We start from the raw sequence: 22,721 nt of genomic DNA, 5'->3' as shown, positions 1-22,721 counted from the left end.
TTATGTTACTGTACTGTGTAGCCTACGACTCAAGTGTTGTCATACCAAAACCTTCCTGCGTGTGTCACTGTGGGGCCTTTTTGCCATTCATCCATTTCTCCCAGTCTTCATTAATTATTTTTGTGAATTTATAATAGGCCTATGGTACACAATACTTAATTATAGGCTAGCCTAGTGTTCTGGTACTTCCCACAATATCTGGCTTGTATTGTGGCGAATATCGAAGTGATGATGTGGACGCATTTGGTAGCTTTATTGTTTTATGTTTATTTAGCTTTCAGGAGGAGCACAGGTTTAAAAAATAATGCAATTATTGTTAAATGTTACTATTCTTTTCTCTTTTTAAGAGCTTGTACAAGATTGATTTAGATTTGCCTCGTGGATAATCAGATGTGATGTGGCCGCTGTGCCTTTTTCAATTACACTGTGCTTGCTGTAAAAGTACAAATGTGAATATGATCGTGCTAAAAATACTGTATGTTTCGCTGTCCATTCAGATTAACTGTATTGTCACTTAGATGCACGGTTTAAACTAAATCTACTCTTGATTTGGTTGACTAAAATGTATTTTGTCAGGCCTTGATGGAATCAAAATGTCTGATTTTACACTTTCTGAAAATAGCGCTATCTACAAGCTCACAATGCGTCGCAGCGCGCAGTGCGGTGTGAGCTTGTAGATCGGCTATTTTCAGCATGCAACCAAGTGTAAATGACTTGTGTCTTTTACTTATAGACCTACTGGATCTCGTGTCCATTAGATCTCGTGTCCACCCTAACATTTAGTCTAGTTTTTATTTGTTGACAAAATCGACATATTTCGCCATAGTTTTAGTCATCATGGCTTCGTTTATATTTATTTTTTATGTAGTTTTTGTCAGGGAAAAAAGGTAGTCGACGAAAAAATGTTGTCATAGTATTAGTCGACGAAAACAACACTGCACACAGGGCAATAATATCAGCCAAACCAGGTGCATGGATGCCAGTGTTTTCAATACAAGTACACAAACCTGTGGACTGGCGCCCTTTACTGACAGTGTTGTCAGGACTGGTGCTCTATTATTAAATGGATTTTCTGCCATGCAATACTATACTTGACAGACATTTCCATTCATGAACATGTAAATGTGAATCTCTTTCAACCATCATTTAATGCAATTCGACACAACCCATGCACCGCCTCAACATTTAACTACCAGATCATTGCTGTCAGGAGGAAACATGAATAAATCAGTGCTATTGTGCTATAGTGTTGTATAGTATAGTGTTTTCAAAATTAAAATGTTGGAGTTGGGTGGTTTCTTCTCGACAGGGCTTAAGAGTCTATCTCTGTTACAGTCCGCGTCTATGTGTGTGCACACACACACACACACACACACACACACACACACACACACACACACACACACACACACACACACACTACCTTAAACATGTCCATTATGATGGAGGCCCAAGACTAAGAGGGTGCATGACTGAGTGCCAAAAGCCCTTGAATATGATGGCAGTGATCTAGCAGTGATTCTCATTTTAATTTGAAGGATGCCCAGCAGTTTGACATGCATTAGGCTACTGTACTGACGCCATTTATATCTGGGATCTTAAAAAAAGCTTTTTTTTCTTCTTTTTAAAATTCTCCCAGGGGCCACAAGGGGGCGCGAGCCGCCAAACCCTAAGGTAAGCCCTAGCACCCCCCCTCTATGCCTAGCACACTAAACTAATACTCTTCCCTATCCCGCCACGTTATGGTGCTAACAAAACAAAGCCCATGAAATAAATCACATAGGAAATAACCAAAACAACTGTGGTTTATTTAATTCAAATAATTATTTAAGGGTATTGTTTAATTTACGTTTGCCGGAACCAAAAGCAGTGGGTAGGGTAGGGGTCTAAGGGGGACACAGTTAGTGGTGACACTGTCCCTTTGAAGAGCAGAAGCGGGCGACGCGGAAAGTTTGTTGTTCTCAGTTTTAATTTAAACGTCCAAATGTCTACATTAAATCATTAGTATTGGTTGACGGACTATAATACCATTACCGTTTGGTGTTGTGTGCGACTGCGTTGTTGTGGACACTGTTTGAATTGGACTAATTTCCTTTAGAGTTGTTTCTGTATGCAGACAACGACGAGGTGAAGAAGAAGAAGAAATGCGTTCTGGTAAATCATGTTTACCAAGGGTAACTCGACTAAGCATCAGATACTTGTTTACAGCAAGGCCCACATGGAGCATTTCATGGTAGAGGTTCAATGCCTTGTCCAAGGGCACTTCAACGGTGGTAATTTTAACGTGTCGGATCGCTGATTCGAACTGGCGACCTTCCGGTATCTAGACCGCTCCGCAATCCACTCGGCCACCGCTGCCTTGCATGTTTACATTTTAGTGCTTTTTACCTCCTTTATGATGAATCCCTGTTCTGTTCTTTGACTAAATAGAAGTGTATATGTGTACGTCTCTAAATGTTTCGATGAATTGAACAAGGTGGTTAAACAAGTGTAATGCTTTATGGTGTCGTCCACTCACAGTTAACAGTCTTTGTATTGAGTTGTGCTTGAGATGTACTGTAATTCTGCAAACTGTTAATGCATACTTCAATCAATCAATGCAACGGTTTGTTGTACAGTATTTTGTTGTGGCTATTCATGTTTGCTTTGTATAGTGCAGTTGGTTCCCAAACTTGTTCACATCAAGGACCCCCAAATTGACACTAATTCGGACCCCCATTTGAAAAAGATATGCCAGGGAGGGACCCCCACAAGAGAATAATGTTATGGCTCTAGCAATGATTCTCAAGCCGTTTAATTATAAAAGGACCCCCCAGTTTGGACATGCATTATAGTCTACGGACCCCCATTTAATGGCATTTCTATCTCTGGGACCCCCCATTTATATTGTAAAATCAATGTTAATTTAGGTTCCATTTGTACACTCTCAGAGTTGCAGACCCATAAGGGTCCATTTGGTTTCCAAACTATCATTTAGCTGGGGACCCCCTGGAACTCCCTCATAGACCCCTGGGGGTCCCCGGACCCCACTCTGGATACCAGTTGGGGGCTGATATGCTCAGCCTGGATTGGATTTAAACATTCAATACATTTCATTCTGATGAATTGAAAACGGCATGTGTGGACCCTATTGGAAACAAGTGTAATGCTTTATGGCGTCGTCCACAGTTAACAGCTTTTGAAATGTACCTATTCTGCATACTGTTAAAGGGAAACTTCACCATTTTTGCACACTACTGCAGAGATTAAAATAGGGTGCATGTTACATCCCAAAACACAGTTTATAGTTAAGGGATGCAATAAAACAACAACCTCTGCATCCACGGGATGCACTACTGTACTGTTTTTTATTCTAGTTTATTTTGCTAGCTTTATTTATAATAATAATTTCTTCTTCTGTTTTCTACATGAATATAACCACATTATAACCATATAAAATGAAACGGGAGTTAAATGCTGCGATTTGTAAACATGGCAAAATATGACTCCTAAAGTGGTTGAAGTGGGACTCATCAAATCATTTCTAAAAGACCATCCCTGCATCCTGAGACTCATTACATTGAAAATGTAACTAACATACCGGTATTAAAACCTCCATCTTCCTCAGACTCACGGAAATAATGGCATTTCACGGTACACGAGGGCAGTTGTTTTAAAGCCACATTAACACATCAACAACAGTATTCACAATCACAGGTGAATAGTTGTAATTTGTCTGTTGATTATTAAATCTCCCTCTGGGATGTTGTCGTTGCATCTCAGGAGGCCGGCACCACCAGTGTACCACCGTCCTCACTAGGAGACTGAGATGTTTAAGGACTCCGGCCATCCCCAGAATGTCTTAGCGGGCCTGAACAGGCTGCGGCTCAACGGTGCCTTGTTGTGTGATGTGATTCTGTGCTGCGAGGGACAGGAGTTCCCCTGCCATCGATACGTACTGGCCTGCTTCAGCTCACACTTTGAGGTAAGACAAGCACACACTCACCTGCTGTTTAGGGAATGATATTTCAATTCTACCGTGGCTTCACATCAAGTGTTGTTTTTGGCTCTTGAATAGTTTTCACTTAGCTTTAGTCACATTTTAATCACCTGGAATGTTCTAGTGTTAGTCCAGTTTTAGTTGACTAAATGTCATACGATTTTAGTCGACTAAAATATTTTAGTTTTGACAGGCCCTGATGTCGTCGTAATGGCAGACTACGGCAGCGTCGCAGCGCATTGTGAGATTATAGATCTGCTATTTTCAGCATGCAACCTAGCATAAAAGTGGTTCTCTTGTCCACTAGTTCCTCCCTAACATTTTATTCTAGTTCTTTTTTTGTTGACGAAATTGTCAATATATTGAGTCTTAGTTTTAGTCATCATAGATTCGTTTTTTATTTAGTTTTTATTTAGTCAGTGAAAAAAGGTAGTCGACGAACATTCTTCGTCTTAGTTTTAGTCGACGAAAACGACACTGCTTCACATGAACCTAACATGCTATATATGTCTAATTAATATTGCTGACACAATGTAAATAAGATAGGCCTAAAAAACCCTGAACACTACAGGCAAACCATTCCCCTTTTCACCCTGCACAGGCCATGTTTACATCTGCCACGAGGGAGTCCACACCGGAGAGGGTGACCATCAGTGGAGTGGAACCTCAGATGATTGGTGTGTTGGTGAACTACGCCTACACTTCAAAGGTGTCCGTCTCCACAGCGAATGTGCAGGTACTGCATTATCATCATGAACCTTTATTCATTGTCTCCATTGTCTCCCCTCTACATCAGGGGTTCTCAACGTTTTTGGCTGGGGAAAGGTTATGCATGTACTCTATGTGCACTATGTGTACTAGGCAAACACATTTCCATTTTTCAGCCATTCAGTTGCAAAAATAATAATAATTTGGGGACCCCCCCAAAATTATTTGGCGACCCCCCCCCCCCCATCTCTATATGAATAGAGATGGCATCCAAGTTCTCCTTCCATCCACTTGCATTAGATGCTCAAAAGCGCATGAGGCGATTTCACTCCTCCTTCCGGCTAGTAACAGAGTGCATTCTGGGGTGGATTGGGCCCAAACACATGAACGCGCGGCCTTTGTACGAGCGCGAACGCGCACGAACGTGCTGCCGTCGTGAACGTGCACAATGATAGTCAACGGACCAGCGCGTTCATGTGTTTGGGCCCACGCTGCAATACCACATTCGGCCACTATGTCCATTTCGCCTCAGGGTTTCCTCTGGGTGCCGCTCTCTATTCATATACTCTAAGGTTGTGACCCACGGGTTGAGAAGCCCTGCTCTACATAACATTGGTGATGCTTGACAGATATTGTTGTTTATTTGGTCTACTCTAGGCCCTGCTGGCAGCATCAAGCATGTTGGGCGTCACGGCTGTTGGAAATGCCTGCCGTGACTTCCTGAAGCGTCGCATGGATGTGAGTAGCTGTGTAGGGATTTACTGCTTTTCTGAGGAGGACCACTCGTTTTAGAATGTTGGAGAAACTCACCCGGACCCAGACAGGTCAACATGCTAGCTGGAAAACCAACAATCTTATCTTGACGATAGCAATAGGAAACCAATGTGTTTAATATTTCCATTAAGCTGTCACTGACTGACTAATATAGAGAGTATGCAAATGCATGATTTTCCCATCAGAACACCTGATATGCCCCTCATTTAGACTGAGTGGCAAAACATTGGGCAGCATGGAGGGTTGGAGTACAGAAAGTAGCTCATAACGTTTCTATGGTGGATTTTTATGAAACAAAAACTTTGCAGATAGAAAGAGGATAATTGAAGGTTTTCGTACAGCTGGTGAGTTTAACATTGTTTAATGCAATCAGACAGGACTTTTCTGTTTGGATGAATGGGCTGTCAAGGCCAGAAATTAGTTTCTTTTTGCCACTCAGTGGGCATTCCCGCATAACTTCCAGGTACGATGTCACGCGCATACCCTCTATACAAGGGAAAATGGCATTTCAACATTGTGGTACGCAAAAGCAGTTTTAAAAACCCTAGGTTCCATCCTGGCTTCATTTCTAAATTGATTTATAAATCTCCCTCTGGGATGCTGTCGTTGCATTTCAGGTGTCCAGCACCTCCTCACAGGAGGCTGAGATGTTTGAGGACTCTGTCCATCCCCAGAAGGTGTTAAAGGGCCTCAACAGGCTGCGCCATACTCCAGGCTCAACACACACGTCGGGGATCAAGGAGGGAGTTCCAGAGGCTGATAGAGTTGTGCGGGGGGTGGTGAAGGCAGGTGGAGGACGGAGGCAGCCTAACCGCATGGCTGCGCTACGAAGTCCCTTTGCCTCCCCCAACACCCAGAGACCGAGACCCAAGCAAAGGCCGAAAGACGTAGAGAGGGCCTTGTTGTGTGATGTGATTCTGTGCTGTGAGGGAGAGGAGTTCCCCTGCCATCGATACGTACTGGCCTCCTTTTGCTCATACTTTGAGGTCATTTCACACATTTGCAAAGTTTTACCTTGGCATTCATCATTTACAATTTAGGCATTTAGCAGACGCTCTTAATCCAGAGCGATTTACATTGAGCAATAACAAAAAGCATGGCATACATCACATACATAAAAAGTAGTTATCATGAAACATGCGTAAGCTAAGAACGTAACAGTGGAGTATCTATTAAACTATATACATATAAGCTATACATGTATACTATCCTATCCTATCCTATCCTATACTATACTATACTATACTATAAAGTGAACCTAACATGCTATATCTAATGTATTCATTGTTGACACAATTTAAATGAGAAAGGCCTAAACCCTGAAAACATCACCTTTTCACCCTGCACAGGTCATGTTTACATCTGGCATGATGGAGTCCACACAGGACCGGGTGTCCCTCGGTGGCGTGGAACCTGAGATTGTTGGTATGTTGGTGAACTACGCCTACACGTCAAAGGTGTCCATCTCCACAGCGAATGTGCAGGTACTGCATTATCATCATCGTCATCATGAACCTTATTCATTTGTCCTACGTGCGTGCTTACTTCCCATTCTGGGCGGGAACCCCCTTTTGGTGTTTTAAGCATTGTCATGCTTTAGCTATTGAAAAATAGCAGATCTACAAGCTCTTAGATCTGCTATTTATTTTAAATCGTGAAAATGTGGCGCAAAACTTTTAATATATATTCTTTCAGAGCGAACATTTTTAACTCAAATCTTTGCTTCTGGTGGATGAGGTCCCTGGAAGGACACATGTTCAGATGGGGGTCAGCGGCCAATTACATATATTTTTGGGGGTCCTTGACGTGAAAATGTTTGAGAACCACTGACATATAAACATGTTTTTTTTCAGAAAACTGTCAGGATTTAGAAAACATTTGTAGAATCTGTTCTCAGGTCTAAATGGGTTAATAATCACACTACTCTAGGCCCTGCTGGCAGCAGCCAACCTGTGGGACATCACGGCCGTTGGAAACGCCTGCGGTGACTTCATGAAGCGTCACATCGACAGGAAGAACTGTGTAGAGATGTTCTGCTTCTCTGAGGACCACTCCTGTGGCACGTTGAAGAAACACAGCATGGACTACATTCTGGAACACTTCTGTGTTCTCTACCAACAGGTCAGTCATAGAGCGCCGAAGTCCTGACGCCAGTCGCTCGTCCCCTCGTTTCCCCTGGTTCACGGAAGTAATCTCTCTATGGAGAATAGCATGGGGTGATCTTAATATCGTGCGTCTCAGTCCCGCCCCCTTTCATGACGACGCCGCTGGCCCAGGAAATGATTCCCAATGCATTTTTCCTCATAGACATTTCAAAAAAGTATTTATTTAAAGACTGTTACGTCGCGGACAAAGCCAACTCGAGTTGTGACAAATCATGACAATAAACACAATATTTTGGACCAAACAAATAATTACGAAGAATAAAAACAACAAAAACTGCTGTTTTTTTCTAATTATTTGTTCGGCCCAAAAAAATTGTGTTTGTTGTCATGATTTGTCACCACAAGAGTTGGCATTGTACGACACGCGGGGAATCATTTTCTGGGCCCTGGTAGGGGGCAGGACTGCGACGCTCTATAAGCATTGTGGTCCAAAAATATACAAGCTGTCTCTGCGTTATCGTCAGGGAGGTTTATGACAGTCAGTCATTCATTATGATAGTCTGTTTCTAGCGAAAATGTAGCTAATTCAGCAGCAGTAACATTAGCGTTTTCTCTCAGTCAGTTGATTCTTCATATCCATATGAGTGAAACGGCCGGGGTGACATGTTTATTAACACAGTTCTTATATGAGAGGATCTAAAATCCCCCTATGGGGATTACAATGCAAATAAAAAGTACATGGACCCGTGGATTTGCGCCCTCTACCGATATTAACGTCAGACTTCGGTGCTCTGTTGAGGCATCATACATTTACCAAGTTGTTTTGTTTGTTGGCTTTTACACCCATGACTTTGTTTTATTACCATTTCTCCAAGGTGTCACCAGTAACTGACCTAGACCTGGGTAGAAACATCAGTCATGTCAACTGTCTGTGACCAGTGTTGATGTTGTCGACTAAAACTAAGACAAAAAAATGTTCGTCGGCTACCTTTTTCCACTGACTAAAAGTAAATGAAAACTAAGCTATGATGACTAAAACTATGACTAAATACTATGACTAAATATATACTGACAATTTCGTCAACAAATAAAAACTAGACTAAAATAGGAAGGGACTAGTGGACAAAAGATCCAGTATAAGTCATTTTACAATTGGTTGCATGCTGAAAATAGACGATCTACAAGCTCACAGCGCGTCGCAGCGACGGCATCAAGGCCCACCAACATACATTTTGTTCGACTATAATATCAACTGTAGATTTAGTCGACTAAAATCATATGATATTTTGTTGACTAACACTAAAACATTCCAGGTGACTAAAATGTGACTAAAACTAAATGAAAACTATTCAAGAGACTAATGACTAAAACTAAAAATCTAAATTTGATGCCAAAAACAACACTGACTGTGAGCACTTCAGAGGAGGAAAGGTTCCTGGAGTCAGTTCATCTTTTAGATATTAACCACCTGTGTTTTCTTCTACCAACAGGTCCCACAGTCAGTTCATCTTTTAGATATTAACCTACTGTGTTTTCTTCTACCAACAGGTCCCAGAGTCAGTTCATCTTTTAGATATTAACCTACCTGTGTTTTCTTCTACCAACAGGTCCCAGAGTCAGTTCATCTTTTAGATATTAACCTACCTGTGTTTTCTTCTACCAACAGGTCCCAGAGTCAGTTCATCTTTTAGATATTAACCTACTGTGTTTTCTTCTACCAACAGGTCCCAGAGTCAGTTCATCTTTTAGATATTAACCTACCTGTGTTTTCTTCTACCAACAGGTCCCAGAGTCAGTTCATCTTTTAGATATTAACCTACCTGTGTTTTCTTCTACCAACAGGTCCCAGAGTCAGTTCATCTTTTAGATATTAACCTACCGGGTACCTGTTTTCTTCTACCAACAGGTCCCAGAGTCAGTTCATCTTTTAGATATTAACCTACCTGTGTTTTCTTCTACCAACAGCCAGAGTTTCTCTCCCTCTCTGTGGAGAGACTGACAGAGATCCTCTCCAGTGATCACCTGAGTGTTCCCAAGGAGGACACGGTGTTTGAGGCTGCTATGATGTGGTTCGACAAGTGTCCTGCTACCTGCAGGCACAGCTTTGGAAAGGTCAGTCTTTTCTTATTCTCACATCCTGGACCTATATGATATTGATACTACTACTACTACTACTTTTTTTCTATCATTTTTATCCCATTTCTTTTCACCCAGTGCCAATTATCCAATGTAATCCTGGGCGCTACACTTCCTCTGCCAACCTGGGGGGGGGGGGGGGCAGCGGACTGACCTCATGCTTCCTTCTATGCATGAGGAATCCAAGCTGCTTCTTTTCACCTGACAGGGGGGAATTTCCCCGGACGGACGTAGCGTGTGGTAGGAACAGGAAGGTCCTTTCAGGTGCCCCGGCTGGCCAGGGGGAGGTAGTTTAGAGACCAGGATTACTGCATTACTTTTTTGTGAGTAGGCCTACCTACCCTAGGGGACACGGGGAGAACATGCAAACTCCACACAGAAAGGCCCTTTTGCCAACCCCACCTCGGTTATGGGCACTGATGACGCGGAGGAGAGGACACGCCCACAGCGTTCCCAGCGGGAATCGAACCCAGGACCTTCTAGCTGTGAGGTGACAGCCCTACCGACTGTGCCACCGTGCCCCCTGTTACTACTACTTACTTCTTTTCATTACTTGGACGGCGCCCGTCTTGGAACATTGTTTTTTTTTTTAACCTTTGATTTATTGTTACGAACTTAGCCATTAATCCAGGCGCAGACGTCACTCAAAGTCTGGCACATACGTCCCGGACTGAGATTCTGTACGAGAACACATTTTCTGTACGCAGAAGACACAGGATTTTGTGTCTTATAACAATCAATTGAATAATTGTTGTTTTACCCAATGTCCAGTTGAACTAATAAATAATCGGTGTTCCACTTTATTTTAATTTTTAAGGTACTAGAGCACATCCGTCTTCCTCTCGTCAGTCCCTCCTACCTTCCCACTGTGGTTCTGTGTCTGGATGTGGTGAAAGAACACGAGGGCTGCCAGAGGTTCATCTCTGAGGCCAAGAAGGAGAGACCCTACCTTAACACAGCACGCCCCCGCAGGCCCACAGGTACCCTACCGTAACACAGCACGCCCCCGTAGACCCACAGGTACCCTACTGTAACACAGCACACCCCCGTAGACCCACAGGTACCCTACTGTAACACAGCACGCCCCCGCAGGCCCACAGGTACCCTACTGTAACACAGCACGCCCCCGCAGACCCACAGGTACCCTACTGTAACACAGCACGCCCCCGTAGACCCACAGGTACCCTACTGTAACACAGTACACCCCCACAGGTACCCTACTGTAACACAGCACACCCCCATAGGTACCCTACTGTAACACAGCACACCCCCACAGGTACCCTACTGTAACACAGCACGCCCCCGCAGGCCCACAGGTACCCTACTGTAACACAGCACACCCCCGTAGACCCACAGGTACCCTACCGTAACACAGCACGCCCCCACAGGTACCCTACTGTAACACAGCACGCCCCCGCAGGCCCACAGGTACCCTACTGTAACACAGCACACCCCCGCAGGTAACCTACCGTAACACAGCACGCCCCCACAGGTACCCTACTGTAACACAGCACGCCCCCGCAGGCCCACAGGTACCCTACTGTAACACAGCACGCCCCTGCAGGCCCACAGGTAGTCTACCGTAACACAGCACGGCACCACAGGTACCCTACTGTAACACAGCACGCCCCCGTAGACCCACAGGTACCCTACTGTAACACAGCACGCCCCCGCAGGCCCACAGGTACCCTACTGTAATACAGCACGCCCCCACAGGTACTCTACTGTAACAACGCCCCCACAGGTCCACAGGTACCCTACCGTAACACAGCACGCCCCCACAGGTACCCTACCGTAACACAGCACGCCCCCACAGGCCCACAGTTACCCTACCGTAACACAGCACGCCCCCGTAGACCCACAGGTACCCTACTGTAACACAGCACGCCCCCGTAGACCCACAGGTACCCTACTGTAACACAGCACGACCCCACAGGCCCACAGGTATCCTGCTGAACACATGCATGTTAAAACCAATCTACTCTGTCTCACCTTGTCCTTCTCTCCTGCTTGTTGAAGTGTCTCACCTTGTCTTTCTCTCCTGCTTGTTGAAGTGTCTCACCTTGTCTTTCTTCTCCTGCTGGTTGCAGTGATAGTGACGGTGGGAGCAAAGTGTAACAAAGGTGGTTTTCACAAAGTGGAGAGCCTGGATCCCCTGAAGAACAACAGGAAGACTCTAGGATATCTGCCCTTTAAAGCACATGAGTATGCTGTGGTCGCGTCAGGTGAGGATTACCATCAGAGGACTGGATCCTACTCTGAATTGTTGCACCAGAATTACATTTGGATGATGTCCTGAAGGGTACAATTGAAGCATTCAGATTAGAAGACTCTCTTATCCATAGCTGTAATTATAAGTTCAAAATCTGACAATGTCACGCAACCTTGTCAACAAACTAACAGTGTAAATAGTCACTTAATGGAGTGCAAACTGCAAAGAAGAAAGAAACATATAAAATAAACTAGGACACCAGGTAAACATACACCTAACAACTGGGAAACATACACCTATCCCTGTTGAGGGATACTGGGAACGGGGTTATTACTTGCGCAAGCAGAGTGCGCAAGTACTAGTTTCGCCCAGGACGATATTCGATGTGTATGCACCGTCCCAGCAAACAATGCGTATGCACCGTCCCAGCAAACAATGCGTATGCACCGTCCCAGCAAACAATGCGTATCCACCGTCGCAGCAAACAATGCGTATGCACCGTCCCAGCAAATGACGTAATGACTAGTTCATTGAGAGCTAGTTATACCAGTTATACCCTGACGTCATTTGCTGGGACGTGCATACGCATCAAAAGTGAAGCAAAGTAACCACAGTATACCGCTAATCAACTTACAAATTACATATACATACATAGAGGCATTTCCTTTAATCCACCCGACACTGATCGACTTTTTTCAGTTTATATACCTTTTTTTCCCATCGGATATCGATGATTCTTTTTTCTTTGGGATCCAGAATAATTCTAAATCAATAAAACTGTATTTATTTTATAGATAGAAACTGGTACCATACTTCATAATACTACTTTTTTACATGCATAAAGTAGGTAGGTAGCAAACAGTTAAACCAGTAATAATTCAACATTTCAAACGTTCCTTCACAGAGAAGCTGAGCTTTGACAGTTTGTAGCGGTCGACAGTACTTGCGCTCTGCTTGCGCACTAGTAGGCCATTTATGGTGCAACAAGCAAGTAGGCACTCGAAAGAGTGCAGTTCTAGTTTGACTACTGTAATTACTGATAGCTCACAGGCAGGGTGTTGTTGTTTTCTTTTTTTCTTTTTACTACAATAATATTAGCTATAGTGCAGCCAGTGGTGAGGTTGGTATACTACTGTATAGCCCACAGCTTATGTTACAACTATCTTGGTGAAGTTCTGTAAAAGTCTCGCCTTTATAAGTGTACCACAGTGATGTAAATAGGTTTTCAATGTAATGAGTCCCAGGATGCAGGGATGGTCTTTCAGAAATGAGTCCCAGGGACATTTTATGAGGCCCACTTCAACCACGTTAGGAGTCATATTTTGCCATTTTTATAAATTGCAGCATTTAACTCCCATTTCATTTTATATGGTTATAATGTGGCTATATTAATGTAGAAAACAGAAGAAGAAAGTATTATTATAACTAAAGCTAGCAAAATAAACTAGAATAAAAAACAGTACAGTCGTACAGTAGTGCATCCTGTGGATGCAGAGGTCGTTGTTTTATTGCGTCCCTTAAAGGGACACTTCACCCTTTTTGCAAATAAATATATGTTAATGACGTTTAGAAGCTTTAGAACACTTTCCTGGGGGTCTTTATGTGTGTAATATGTGGTTTTAGATATTTTAGATTGTAGCAGTGAGCCTGTTGTCTCTGATGTCATGGACACTGGGCTTTCCTGGACTACATGTTGTCTCAGTAAGACCGCTCTCCCCCCATTATCCACAAGGAGGAGCAGTGCACCAAAGAATTATGGGAATTGTAGTCCAGGAAGGTAGTGAGACCAGTGTCCATGACATCAGAGACAACAGGCTCACTGCTACAATCTAAAATATCTAAAACCACATATTACACACATAAATACCCCCAGGAAAGTGATCTAAAGCTTCTAAACGTCATTAACATATATTTTTTTTGCAAAAAGGGTGAACTGTCCCTTTAACTATAAACTGCGTTTTGGGATGCAAAATGCATACTCACAATAACATAGAAGATGGAGAAAATAAAAAGATACGTGAAGACATTTCAACTTGTGTATTAAAGCATATTACACTCTTTATTTCTTTTAACAATGGTTTTAATTCTGCTCTTCTCCCACCAGGCTCCACTCTGTATTTGGCCGGAGGATATCTTGAAGGTTTGGCCATTAAGGATCGTTTGGCCAGTAAGGAGGTGTGGCGCTACGACGTTCACCATAGGTCATGGCTGAAGGCCGCTCCCATGAAGACGGCCCGCTATGGCTTCAGTAAGACTGTCACTCAGTTCAACCACGTTAACCCTGGAGTCCCTGTTCTGGTTATATATCATAGGCAAAAATAATAAGATAATCATCATTTGTGGGATGAGCAGTGCTGCTAAGTGGGTTGTGCGGTTCCCATGAAAAATGCCCTCTTGCCAACACAAACTGTGGTATTGGGATCCGATCGGATCAGAAAAATCGGGAGTGTGTATCCCTAGTTCTAATGGGGAGGCACACTATTTTCCGACGGTATTCTAGCCGACGGGGCAACGGTCCGCTCCGCAGCGGGGGGGACCGTCGCTGCGATGCGAAAAAGCGATGGTCCGACATGCGCTGCTCCCGTGCTTGCGGTTAGGATTGAGGTTTCGGATCAATATGCTGTCGGAAAAAAAGACCTGCACCCGTTCTAATGATCTTTTCTTTGTGTGTTTTTCTCTCTGCCCAACCCAACCCCACCCAGGCCTGGTGGAGCTGGATGGATGTGTGTTTGCCGTGGGGGGCTCTGGGAGTGAGGAGAGTAAAGCCTCCATAGAGCGCTACGACCCCCAAAACAACACCTGGAAGCTCCTGAAGGATGCCGTGCCCGAGGCTTGTCGTGCCGAAGCTCTCGTCTCGTCTCCGCTTGTGGTCGCACTAGGAAGATGGCTCTATTTTATTGGTATACGGACGGGTTAATTAAGGTCCCGTTCACGTCTTTACTTCGGTAGACTCGATGCGAACGGGCATCATTCTTGCATCATTCTTGCATATTAAATTTGCCTTCTGCCTTAGTTTGCCCTCTCACTGCGCTGTCATCCGCAGCAATTTGCAACGCAGCAGGGAACTTTATCAATGTGTTAAATTCATAAACTACACAGTGAAATCTATAGTGTTTTTGAGTGGTGCAACCACTCCAAGGAACAGTAATGTCCGTGTTCACCTATGTGTTGGTTCACCTATGTGTTGGTTCACCTATGTGTCCGCCTACCTATGAGTACCAGTATGTGTGTGTGTGTGTGTGTCTCTCTCTCTCTCTTTCTCTCTCTCTCTCTCTCTCTCTCTCTCTCTCTCTCTCTCTCCTGGACCCTAGGTCATGATCCAGTCCAGGTCTCCAAGTACGACCCTGAAAAATCGGTGTGGAAAAAGGTCACTCCATCTGGGTCCCTTCCAATGCATAGTGATCCGTCAGCTGCTTGTGTTCTGAATGGAAAGATCTATGTTACAGGTAACATACCTGGTCTTATAGATCTATGTTACAGGTATCGTACCTGTTCTTAACACATTTAGACCCGAGATCCATTCTACCAAATGTTTTCTGAAAAACCCATTTCCTTTTTCATGTAAAGGACCCCCAGAATTATCTGTAATTGGCCATGGACCCCCAGAATTATCTGTAATTGGCCATGGACCCCCAGAAGCAAAGATTTGAGTTTTCAAAAATAGCAGACCTGCAAGCTCGGCTTATAAATTTGCTATTATTCAATAGCTTGCTAAAGTATAAATGCAAAAAACACCAAAAGGGCCCTGTATGGGTTCAAATCTAAGTAAAGCAAAGCAACATCAAATAAAACTCCAAATAGTTGTAATCGTTTCGGTTCGGTCTCTATCCTTGTATTACTCTATGACAGGGGTTTTCAATAGGTGGTCCGTGGACCACTGGTGGTCCGTGGAGGTGTTCCATGTGGTCCCTGACCATACATTTAGTAATGTAGGATCTGTAGATTCTTTCCACTCTTCCTGGGGTCCAGAAGTAACTTCCTGGGGTCCATGACATACATAGAACACAACACAATAAAAATAACACTGCACATATAAAACACAATTGTACAATTGAAATTAAACAGGTTGAGAATCACTGCTAGAGCCGTAACAAATCTTCTCTTATGGGCGTCTCCCTGGCATATCTCTTCCAACGGGGGTCCACAGGCTGATATATGTCGATTTAGGGGTCCTTGACATGAACAAGTCGGGGAACCACTGCCATAAGTAAAGTAATAGACTCACTTCAACTTCACTGCAGGTCGGTCTCCCACACCCGAGGTGTTTCTAGACCATGCTTGCTTCATGGCGTGCTTCAACCCAGAGACCAACCGTTGGACCATGTGTGACGCCTTACAAGGTCACGCTCAAGAGCTACGCTACGCGCATAGCCTGGCTGTGGTGGACGGACAGATCTACATTCTAGGAGGCGTGGATCGCGAAGAATTTCCGTCTGGTCTCATTTCATGCAGAAATGTGAAGAGCATGGCGCGCTACTGTGAGGAGACCAACGGGTGGGAGAGCATGGAGTCTGGTGCTGGTGGTGCATTCCACTGTGTCACTCTCAGGCTGAGGAAGGATCACGTACCCGTGGCTGATGACGATGATGAAAGCTCTGATGATTCTTCCGATGATGAAGATCCAAATGGTTATGACACTGATAACGCTTATTATCAACGCTGGTTGAGTGAACGCTGGCGCGACTAGCTGCCGCTGCTCTCCGGTTGTTTTTAAAGCTTTTTTTTATGATTCCACGCATCGCCTACAGCAGACCTTACTTATATGGAACTTGGTATTGCTGATCTCCACCATGGGCTCATCATAGAAGCATACTGTATCACCAGTATTGTTTTCTCCGTTCAAGCTCGTAGCGTGCTGGGGTTCCTTACCTGGAATACCTGGTTACTGCTGCTGCTGCTCGGCTCACCAGACACCAGCCCGTGGAGACCATGGCGTGGATCTACAAGCTCGCTGTGAGCTTTGTACTCGTGTGGACAGTTTTGTCCCTTTTAATCCATCCAGCGTCTGCATTGATTCAGTACATGAGCGCGGAGCTCACCCAACTCCGGTTCCTCCGCCCTGCCGCTCCCCCGTCTGTACTGCACCTCTTCCCGGTCATCTCTCGCCTTCCTCATCCGTCGGAGATACATCCACCGCGGTTCCGGACGGAGTTATAACATCGACGACTCCACTGCCATTCCGTCGCTCTGGTCCTCCGGCCGCCGCCGTCCTCCAAAAAACACCAACAGGAGGGTGGATCACAGAACGCTAGCCAGCCTAGCTAGGTCGGCTAACGTCATCTTCTCCAACCAACACTCCGACGTCAACTTTGGACTCCTCAACACCCGCTCCCTCACTGGCAAAGGGCAACTACTCCAGGACCTCCTCATCGATCACAAACTCGACTGTCTCTGTCTCTGTGAGACCTGGCAAACCCCGGATGATTATTCACAATTAAATGACTGTATTCCACATGGCTTTGTTTACACCAGCAAGTCTCGTCTATCCGGAAGAGGAGGCGGTCTCGCGATTCTATATCGCGAGACTTGGAAAGTGTCTACTGTTACCATGCCAACAGTGTCACAATCATTCGAGGCCGTGGCTCTTCAATTGAATGGACCCACTCCTACCATTCTAGTCAACATTTACCGCCCTCCCAAACCAAACAAGGATTTTATTACTGATTTCACTACATTTCTCGCTCATATCTGCACACTTTCACCCAATATAATTTTGCTTGGTGACGTAAATATTCATTTGGACAATAACAATCTTGCTTTCACTAAGGACTTCAGCTCATGCCTGGACAGTTTTGGTCTCAAACAATTTATCAATTTCCCCACACACTGTAAAGGTCATACATTGGACATAGTTTGCTGCTCTGGTATCACTCCTCTCAATTTCTCTGCCTCCGACCTCCCTTTCACTGACCACAAACTCATTTCATTTAACCTCAGTCTCACCTTGTCCAAAACCAAACAATCTCGTACCATAACCCTCCGTAACATCAAAAACATAAACCCAGACGACCTCATAACAGGCATTGAAAATCTCCCCACCATCACCCCCCCATGCACCCCAGATCAGTTAGTCAGTATTTACAATGATGGCCTCCACTCCCTGCTAAATACACTTGCCCCCCTCAAAACCCGGAACATCTCATTTCGCCACTCTGCCCCCTGGTTCTCCCCCCACCTGCGCCAGCTGAAGGCCAAAGGCCGTCAGCTTGAGCGACTGTACACCAAAACCGGACTCACTGTACACAAACAAATGCACCATGCCCACGTCCTCCAATGTAAAAATGCCATCTCCTCAGCCAAAACCCAATATTTTGCAGACAAAATCACTGCCGGTGCCGGGAACACCCGGGCTCTGTTTTCGGTGGTTAACAACTCCCTCCGCCCCCCTGATTCCCTCCCCCCACACTTCTACTCCACTGACCACTGCAACGCCATAATGTCATTCTTCAACGCCAAAATATCCACCATTCACCATCAACTAGCCCCCCCTCACGTCCGGTTGTCCTCCTCCCTCTGTTCCTAATCCCCCAGTCTCTGCACCTCTCTCCTGTTTCCAACTCCCCTCTCCCTCAGACCTTTCCAAACTCATCCGGACTTCCAAACCTACGACCTGCCAACTTGACCCCCTGCCATCCCCCCTCGTTATAGCCTCCCTTCCCTCTTTACTCCCTCTGATAACAGCCATCATTCACTCCTCTCTCACATCTGGTTCCATCCCATCTCCACTGAAAACTGCCTCTGTTACACCCTTATTAAAGAAACCTGGTTTAGACCCCAACAACTTCAGTAATCTCCGCCCCATCTCCAACTTACCTTTTTTTAGCAAAAATCCTAGAAAAGGTTGTTGCAACTCAGTTACAGGCCCACCTCTCCAACAACAACCTATATGAACAATTTCAGTCCGGTTTCCGCCCCCACCACAGTACAGAAACAGCCTTAATAACGACCTCCTGTTAGCAGCCGACTCTGGACAGTTATCCATTCTCATCCTTCTCGACATGACTGCAGCCTTTGACACCATCTCACACTCCATCCTCCTCGACCGTCTAGCCTCCATTGGCATATCTGACACACCCCTACACTGGTTCCACTCCTATCTCTCCGACCGCACTCAGTTCATTCAGCTAAAATCTTTCATATCCCACTCCTCTCCCCTCTCCTCTGGTGTTCCCCAGGGCTCTGTCCTTGGCCCCATATTATTTATAATATACCTCCTCCCACTTGGCTCTATATTCCGCAAACACAACGTCAATTTCCACTGTTACGCGGACGACACCCAGCTCTATGTCTCCTCCACACCTACCTCCACCCTCCCACCACCCTCCCTCTGTGCCTGTCTTCATGAAATTAAAGACTGGTTCACCTCATCCCTCCTCAAACTAAATGGCAATAAAACCGAGTTAACCCTCATTGGCACCAAATCCTCACTCACCAAGCACCCCAGTTTTACACTCACCATAGATAACTCCTCGGTTTCCCCTTCCCCCCAGGTCAAGAGTCTGGGTGTCGTCCTCGACAGCACCCTATCTTTCCATACCCACATCAATAACACCATCCGGTCCGCCTACTTTCACCTCCGCAACATCAACCGCCTCCGCCCTTCACTCACCCCCAACAACACTGCCATCCTAGTCCTTTCTCTGGTCACCTCCCGCCTCGATTACTGCAACTCCCCCACAAACTCCTCCATAAAATCCAACTGGTCCAGAACGCTGCAGCCCGCATCATCACCAAAACCCCTGCCATCTCCCACATCACCCCCGTTCTTCACCAACTCCACTGGCTACCCATCACATACCGCATAGATTACAAGATCCTCCTCAACACATTCAATGCCATCCATAACCTCTCCCCCCCTTACCTGTCTGATCTCATCCATATCAACACTCCCACCCGGTCACTTAGGTCTGCCTCCTCCACCAACCTCACTGTTCCCCCAGCTCGTTTGTCCACCATGGGGGGTAGAGCTTTCAGCCGCTCTGCCCCTCGCCTCTGGAACAGCCTTCCCCCCGACATTCGAAACATGGACTCACTCCCCACCTTCAAATCCCACCTCAAAACTCACCTTTTCAGACAAGCCTACTCCCACCTTGAGTAGAAGTCTGCTGCAGGCCTTTGTGTGTATTTTAAACTTGCTTTATTGTATTGTATTTCTTTTCTGTTTTGTTTTGTTAGGCGACCTTGAGTGACCTGAAAGGCGCCATATAAATAAAATGTATTATTATTATTATTATTATTATGCTGATTATACTCAGGAGGAGGAGGAGGAGGATAACGAACGGCAATGGGCAGGATGGCAAATGGCACGTGATTTCTCTTAAAGGGATTATGACTATTTTCTTTTAGCTTTGCCTCCACTCCTGTGTCTGTCCCTGTGTCTGTCCCTGTGTCTGTATGTCTGTCCCTGTGTCTGTATGTCTGTGTCTGTATGATTGTCTCTGTGTCTGTATGTCTGTGTGGGGGTCCCCAGGGTGTGCTCCTCACTTCACAAGGGTGTGATTTTTTTTTACTAGGTTTTCTGAGCTCAATTGCACCCAAAAAAACTGAACTTTTAATATTCAGTAGATGTTCTGTGGTCTGGGGTTTTCTGGCTCAAACAAAGTGCTCTGATTTTCCTGCTGTTTGTGATGTCACAGCCTGCAAATCCCATATATGTCAATGGGATTTGAATCGACTGCACTGGTTCTGATGTGCCAATAGATAGGCATATAGGAAAAGAGGATAATTTTCAACTTCCACTGGGATAATAAAGCAGAGACAAAGACTGTGACACAAGAAGTAGCACAAGTGTTTTTCCTTCCACTTCCACCCTGCCTCACATTCTTAGAGTTATAAAATATAATACATGTTTTTAGAGTGTGCATGCATGTGTGTGTGTGTGTGTCTTAGAGTATATATTAATAGAGACGGCACCCGGAGGAAACCCTGAGGCTAAATGGACATAGTGGCCGAATTTGGTATTGCAGCGTGGGCCCAAACACATGAACGCGCTGGTCCGTTGACTATCATTGCGCACGTTCATGATGACACGTGAACACTGAACGCGTGCAATGATAGTCAATGGCCAGCGTGTTCATGTGTTTGGCCCATTCAATCCCAGAATGCACTCTCCTACCCTACCCGGAAGGAGTGAAATCGCCTCATGCGCTTTTGAGCAACTTAATGCAAGTGGATGGGAGGAGAAATCCGGTGCCATATCTCTATTAATATATACTGTACTCTAAGGTGTGTGTGACTGTCAATGCAGTCAGACAATAGGAGAACAGCCATTTACAAAGTTCATAGAATGCAAAACATTCGATTAAAAGCTGCCAATATATTATTTAAATCTCACACACTATTAAGGGAGCCGGAGGTTCCATGTGAAAAGGTGGACTTTCCCCTTAAGCACTTACCCCTCAAGATGTCTTCACGCCACTGGCCTTGCTAGCTGCCTGGCCCGCCTTTTGGAAAGGCTGGCCATTTCTAGGCCCCTCACAACCAACCTGTGCACATGCCCTAAGGCAGTGATACTCAACCTCAGGCCATTATGACTGGCCCACCAATGAAAATCTAAAAAAAAGAAGAAAAAAAGATCTGGAAAATGAAATAAAAATAAAAAAATCTGAATGAAGTTATCTTTAAATACATTATTATAAGTAATACTATTAGAGTTGTACTATTACTCGAACGAAAATAAAAGCTTGGGGGGTGGGGGGGGGGGGAGAGATGCAATGCAAATGAAAGACATATACTGTGTATCCCTATTCCCTGACATAATTTTATAGCTAAACGGACAGAATTCTATTTTATTTGAATGATGAAACCCAGCTGCCATTAATAGTTGGAAATTGCGGAAATGGAAATTGCGGAAATTGTAATTGCGGAAATGGAAATTGCGGAAATTGCGGAAATGGTAATTGTGGAAATGGTGGAAATGGAAATTGCGGAAATGGAAATTGCGGAAATGGTAATTGCGGAAATTGCTCTTCAGTTATAGCTATCTATTTTCAGGATAGCTATTGTAATTGCGGAAATGGAAATTGCGGAAATGCGGAAATGGAAATTGCGGAAATGGTGGAAATGGAAATTGCGGAAATGGAAATTGCAGAAATTGCGGAAATGGAAATTGCGGAAATGGAAATTGCGGAAATGGTAATTGCGGAAATTGCTCTTCAGTTATAGCGATCTATTTTCAGGTAGATTGTTTTATTTTACTCAGTCAGCCATATCACTACTCATTTTTTTTCATGAAAAAGGTCATAGCTGGGTAATCTATTTTCAGGCAAATTGTGTTTATTGTATTTTATTTTACTCAGCCATAACAATTTATTTTCTGTTAACCAACTTGCTGGCTGGCAGGCAGGCAGACAGCTACTCAGACAGGCAGACAGACAGACAGACAGCTACTCATGGAGAATTGGACAGGCAGGCAGTCAGACAGCTACTCATAGACAGGCAGACAGACAGCTACTCATGGAGAATTGGACAGGCAGGCAGACAGCTACTCATGGACAATTGGACAGGCAGGAAGGCAGACAGCTACTCATAGACAGACAGACAGCTACTCATGGACAATTTGGACCGAAATGTCCACCATAGCCCAGCATGACGACGATCAACTGTGGCACACAGCGGTGACATTGCAGTCAGAGAAATGCAAACTGAGACTTATCTAATGTATTAAAATAATTTATTCAAATGAAAAAAATGAAGAAAAAAAATTGGGCTGCTGTGCTGGGACTACTTTCATTCACAGTCCATCCAGACTGCGGTGGTTTGAGAGTGGAGGAGGCCATGAGGTCCTGGAGTAACACGGTCTAGTGGA

General features: G+C 44.8%; 1 protein-coding gene across 1 annotated transcript; it reads left to right on the top strand.

The window, feature by feature from the left end:
• Positions 1-2,026: 2,026 nt before the first annotated feature.
• Positions 2,027-16,675, top strand: LOC308323486 (kelch-like protein 23). Its single transcript, XM_080775214.1, has 14 exons — positions 2,027-2,154; positions 3,763-3,964; positions 4,581-4,715; positions 5,345-5,425; positions 6,079-6,447; positions 6,811-6,945; positions 7,391-7,582; positions 9,532-9,678; positions 10,520-10,682; positions 11,793-11,927; positions 14,019-14,162; positions 14,617-14,814; positions 15,226-15,360; positions 16,156-16,675. Exons 2-14 carry the CDS (start codon positions 3,809-3,811, stop codon positions 16,599-16,601), a joined length of 2,436 nt encoding a protein of 811 aa, XP_080631340.1. The 5' UTR covers positions 2,027-2,154; positions 3,763-3,808; the 3' UTR covers positions 16,602-16,675.
• The last annotated feature ends 6,046 nt before the right edge of the window (positions 16,676-22,721 follow it).

Source organism: Protomyctophum bolini, assembly GCF_963924005.1.
Source record: "Protomyctophum bolini genome assembly, chromosome: 11".
Lineage (NCBI taxonomy): Eukaryota > Metazoa > Chordata > Actinopteri > Myctophiformes > Myctophidae > Protomyctophum > Protomyctophum bolini.
The sequence above is the reverse complement of the archived record's forward strand: the minus strand, read 5'-3'. Positions and strand labels throughout refer to the sequence as shown.

Bases quoted from the DNA above. Each gene is read 5' to 3' on its own strand.
- LOC308323486 (XM_080775214.1), top strand. From the start codon at position 3,809: ATGTTTAAGGACTCCGGCCATCCCCAGAATGTCTTAGCGGGCCTGAAC. The intron at 4,716-5,344 runs GTACTGCATTAT...GGTCTACTCTAG, and splicing joins TCTCCACAGCGAATGTGCAG to GCCCTGCTGGCAGCATCAAG. The intron at 11,928-14,018 runs GTGAGGATTACC...TTCTCCCACCAG, and splicing joins GTATGCTGTGGTCGCGTCAG to GCTCCACTCTGTATTTGGCC.